General features: G+C 42.3%; 2 protein-coding genes across 2 annotated transcripts in view; one reads left to right on the plus strand and one right to left on the minus strand.

The window, feature by feature from the left end:
* LOC121927995 (hydroxymethylglutaryl-CoA synthase, mitochondrial-like) overlaps positions 1 to 5,138 on the plus strand; it is an 82,257-nt gene that overhangs the window by 14,933 nt on the left and 62,186 nt on the right. The window lies entirely within an intron of this gene.
* Positions 678 to 5,138, minus strand: part of LOC121927999 (hydroxymethylglutaryl-CoA synthase, cytoplasmic-like) — a 5,411-nt gene continuing 950 nt past the window's right edge. Inside the window, exons 2-3 of the mRNA XM_042462159.1 lie at positions 3,539 to 3,645; positions 678 to 850 (exon numbers count right to left, since the gene is read on the minus strand). Of these exons, the coding sequence (XP_042318093.1) occupies positions 693 to 850; positions 3,539 to 3,645 (265 nt within the window). The 3' untranslated portion in view covers positions 678 to 692. The remainder of the gene's footprint in view (positions 851 to 3,538; positions 3,646 to 5,138) is intronic.

Below are 5,138 nucleotides of genomic sequence, written 5' to 3' on the forward strand. Positions count from 1 at the left end.
AGTCTTCTTCTTGACTGCAGGCTCCTTTCTGATCGGTGTTTGATCCAAGGTACAGGAAATCTTTAACTATGTGATTTATTCATTGTCTAGGTTGAATATATGTAGATCCTCCATGATCATTATTTTTGTTTTCTTTATTTTCAGCAACAAGCCTGCCTTTGTACTTTCTTCTTTGATGTTCCTTAGTAAAGAACATTCCATGAAAAGTTATGGAATGCTTTTAAAGACATGGGAGTGCCACTGCATTTGATAATCCTGATGAGAAATGTCTACTTAGGACAAGAGGCAACTGTTAGAACAGAATATGGAGAAACAGAATAGTTTCCAACTGACAAGGGGGTCAGGCAAGGCTTTATATTAGTACTCTACTTGTTCAACCTATATGCAAAAGATATCATACAAAGAATAGGTTTAGACTCAGAATAAGGAAGACTAAAGACAGAGGAAAGAACATCAACAGTCTAAGATATGTAGATGGTACCAGACTACTAGTAGAAAATATCATGGATTGAGACTAATACATTTTTCTCATATAGACAAATGCAGACTGGTGAACAAATTTGAATGATTTAGAATGAGAAATGCAGAAATCAAGCATTTTGCAAGAGTTTACATAATTTCCTTTTTGACAAGGATATCTCCATGCTACTGTACATTTTTCATGGGTCCCTTTCCATGTGTGCAGTGCAAAGCTAAGGCTGCTCTGTTTCCTCTCTATGCTTACCCAAATGATGAGTATCCTCTCTCACTTTCATGATCTCAGCAAACTTCTCTGGGGCAACACATTTTCGAGAGTTCAGTCGAACCTCCAGATCAGAAAGACTGGACACCAGTTTTTCCAGGGGAGAACCTGAAAGAAAGAGGAGACACCAGCCTTACAGTAAGGAAATTTTATATCCTCCCAGAGACCTCAGCACAATTTCCTCCCCAAGTCAACTGTTATTTTTTGACACAATGTGAATAAAGCCGCCCGGGCTATTGCCTCTGCCAGCTTTTTCAGATATGCAAAATACAGCAGGTCACCAACTGGGAAAGCTACTTCATAATACCCTCCCAGAAGCTTCTTCAGATAAAGGAAAATGATCACTGCAAACCTAGTGCCTTATTTTGCAAATGGCCTTCAAATTGGTCTAAACAGCAGAGGAGGTGGTTGCTTCAAGCTGGCAGGTCTTGTTTGCCAGGTCCCCCTCCCCACTCTTCTCCACAGAGAGAGGAGGTTGTCCCATGCTCAGAGGTTGTCCTATCCTCAGAGATATTCCCTGAGAAGTGTAGGCATGCCTCTCTCTCTGTCCTCCACACTGTGCCTACCTGTCTCATGACCCTTGTCCATCCCATATTATCACATACAAAATTCTCTCCATAGGCTGTATTACAAAGAAGGCAAAATGTCTGTGAGGACTATTCTCCTTACTCTCTGCCTCGGTGAAGCCTTGGAGGCAGCACCGCGGTCGAGGCTCCTCCAGGCTCCAGCAGAGCAGCAGCAACTAGGCAGCATAAGCTTTCTTAGACAAGTATATTTCCTCAGATGCATCATTCAGTCAGGACTCAAGTACAGTGGACCCTTGTTATACGCTTGGGTTTGGTTCCAAGATCCCCCGTGTATAACAAAATCCATGTATGCTCAAGTCCCATTAAATATAATGACATAGCACAATGGTGTCCCTTATAAAAAAATTGAAAATCAAGGTAAATTTATACTTTTTTGGTACATTTTCAAACCGTGTATGCTTGAATCCATGTATAAAAAAATCAGTGTATAAGGGGCCGACTGTATGACATCTCCATATCTTTGAATTCTACTGTTGTGCGCCTTTTAAAAAAAGTAATTTTGACTCCTAGTTGGTTGTGTCCTCTATTTTTATTGAATGTCCTACATTTTCAGGAAAATTTTGTCCTACATTTTTTCTATGTTTGTTCCGGTTTGGTGGTAGCAAATTATGGCAACCCTATTCTTGGGGGATGTCTCCAACCAATCCATGCCAATATTTTTCCCATGTCTGAGCTACTGCTAGAGTTTCCTAACTCTAACAGGCCTCTGGTTCTGATGGACAGATCTCAAAGGCAGAACATGGGAGAGAATGCCATAAGTAGCAGTGGATACCCAGTCTCCTCACTTGTATTGAAAAGAGAGGAGGAGAAGGGAAGAGATTGTGTATGCGACTATGAGCATGCTATTGATTGTGATTTATGAAAGTCACCTTGAAGGAGCTGCCATCCCACATGACAAGCTGGCAGCCAACAGCCTGGCAGCAGTGCTTGGAGCCCAAAGAATATTGGTGGTCTGGGATGATTACCAGTGTGTGGGAGGATCCCAGCAGCCACAACCTCATGCTAATCTTCATGTTTTATCATTTTTGAGGTAGCATCCATTCACTTGTATCCCTTTTCAATACAAGGGAGGAAGCTGGGTGTTTCCTCCAATGAGCTCAGGGTATTATCCATAGTTCTCCTACTCTCTCCACTTTATCCTTTCAAAAACCCTGTGAGACAGAAAAGGGGGCTCAAGGACACCCTGTGACACCCATGGCTCAGTGAGAACCTCAACCTGTATCTTCTAAATTTTGATCTATCATTATACTTATTACATCATATTGTCTTACAAATGAATGTTTACTGTATTTTTTAAAAAGCTTTTTTAATCCTGGGAGTGCAGGAGTGTTTGTTTGTGTACATGGCGGTGGTTCCCAGAAATCTCTTGCCCCATAATACTTTTTTTAAAATATTTAAAAAATTTTAATAAATCATTTGAAATCTAGCCCCAGTGTCTGTAAAATGTGTTTCTTCCAGAACAAAAAATGTGTGAGTAGGTTTGTGTGCTGTGGAGGATCCAGAATAGCCATCTGGTCCAATATGCAAAGGGATCTTGTAGCCTTTGAGACTAATTGAAAGAGAGAAGTTGGTAGCATGATCTTTCATAGACTTAAGCCTACCTCCTCACATGTACGGGGAACAGGAAGTAGGTGCAAGCTCATGCTACCAGTTTATCTCATTCAGTTAGTCTCAAATGTGCTACAAGATCCCTTTCCCACTGGTTTTCCAGAGTAACATGTCTATGTCTTTGGATTCTATCACCTAGTCCAAGGAATTGTACAGTGTACAAGGAAGTGTACAGTCAAAGTATCCCTGATAGATGGCCATCTATCCTCTGTTAAAAAACCTCTAGTGGCATTCACCACCTTCTGAACCAGTCTTTTCCAGTACTGAACAGCAATTATCACTACCAAGTTTGTTCTAATGTTTAGTAGAAACCTCTTGTAATTCTGATCCCTAGTTTGGGTCCTATCCTTTGAAGCGGAAGGAAATAAGCTCACCACTCATAACAGACCAGGTAGCTGAAAGAAAGCCCAAATATCTGGCTTTTGTATCACTTTGTCAAGTTGAACATACACAACTCCCTCAGCCATTTAAGGGAGCACAGGTCAACCATTCTTCATACAGCTTGGTTTCCATAATCTTTATGATCTTTGTTACCCACCTTAAAATATTTTTAAATATTTGGGAAGAGGAAAAATGGATCTCCACAACAGGATGAACTCACCTGCATCAGAATTTTGGGACACCTTCAGGGAGAACATGCTAGCTGCTAATCCAGAGCCATAGGAGAAGACTCCAATCCTGGAGCCAGCCAGCTGCTGGGCAGAGTACCTGCAGGATTTCAGAGCAATTCCAGAATAATTTTAGCAGAATTCTGCAGTGAAAAACCATGTTTCTAATTTTTTTCTGCTTGCCTATTGGCAGTCTCTAGCAAAGGCACAATGACATCAAGTAAGAACAAATGTTTGTCCCATTTAAAATATAGCTCAGTTGAAAGTTCATTAGTCATCCATCCTGGTTTCTTGAGACACCTCCTATTTTTCTTCCTGACTGGAACTGTTTTAATTTGTGCCTTCAGTATCTCCCTTTTGAGAAACTCCCATCTGTCTTGAACTCCTCTTTTAGAATACCCGACCATGGGATTACCCCCAGTATTTCTCTAAATTTATTGAAATCAGCTCTCCTAAAGTCTAGAATGTGTGTCTGACTATGGGGCCATTCAGACTACACTTTACCCCAGATCAGGAATTGATTCTTGCATGTGACATTCTTATTGGCCCCGAATCTCTCCAAATTCATTTCGAGGCATGCACAAACGTTTCGTGGCAAATGCCCGTTAGCACAGGTCATTTGCAATCGGGGCAAAAGCGGACTCTGTTTTGAAAAAACCCGGGTTCCACCAATATGAAATTTCCCCCGATCATGATCGGGGCCAGTTCAGGGGAGAGATTTAGGTCAGAGGGAGAGCAGTGGGCAGGACATTCCCACCCTTCATCGGGGCGAAGGAGGAGGAGGAGGAAGGAGCCAGAGGAAGGATGCAAAAAGGAGGGAAAGAGTGACAGGAGGCAAAAAGGGGGAATCGGGGTGACTAACGGGGCCTGCAAAAGGCAGTCAGAGGGAGGTCAGAGGGGGGGATTGGAGAAAGTGACGGAGGAGGAGAAGGAGGAGGATGAAGGAGCCGGGGGGAAGAAGGGGGCCATTGAGGGCATTCTACAATGGAGCAGGAGGAGGCGAAGGAAGAGGCCGGAGGAAGGGTCAATTCAGGGCAGGTCAGAGGGAGGGCATGAACAGAGCTCACACCAGGCAGCTTCCCCCCCCCCCCTTTTTAATTTTAAAAATTATTTTTGACAAAAAATGTGCATGTTTTTGCAATAGATATACTGTATAGATAGAATGTAAGCAGGAGGAAGGATCAATTCAGGGCAGGTCAGAGGGACAGAGCAAGCCTCCGCTCTCCACCAGGGAGCTTTCCCTTTTAAAAAAAATGTTAAAATTATTTTTGGCAGTCTATGCGCATGGTTTTTGCTTCAGGTAGATATATATTAGATAGAATGTGGCTAGCTGCTCATTCACTTTCCCTTTCATTTCCTCGCTTCCAGCAAAGGGGGAATGCTGCAAAGAGCACTTTTTTCCTTTGCGGATGAATTCTACAATGCGAATGTTACAACGTTTCTCTTTCCAATTTGGCAAATTGGCAAATTGATACACAGAATGCTTTTGCTACTGTCTCTAAGGAATTCAGGGGTAACCTAGGGAAAGCAAAGAATGCATAGCATCGCATCCTTTTCTGGCATTCCGAGGTGAGGAATTTATTATTATTATTA

This window comes from Sceloporus undulatus, chromosome 4 (genome assembly GCF_019175285.1).
Source record: "Sceloporus undulatus isolate JIND9_A2432 ecotype Alabama chromosome 4, SceUnd_v1.1, whole genome shotgun sequence".
Taxonomy (NCBI): Eukaryota; Metazoa; Chordata; class Lepidosauria; order Squamata; family Phrynosomatidae; genus Sceloporus; species Sceloporus undulatus.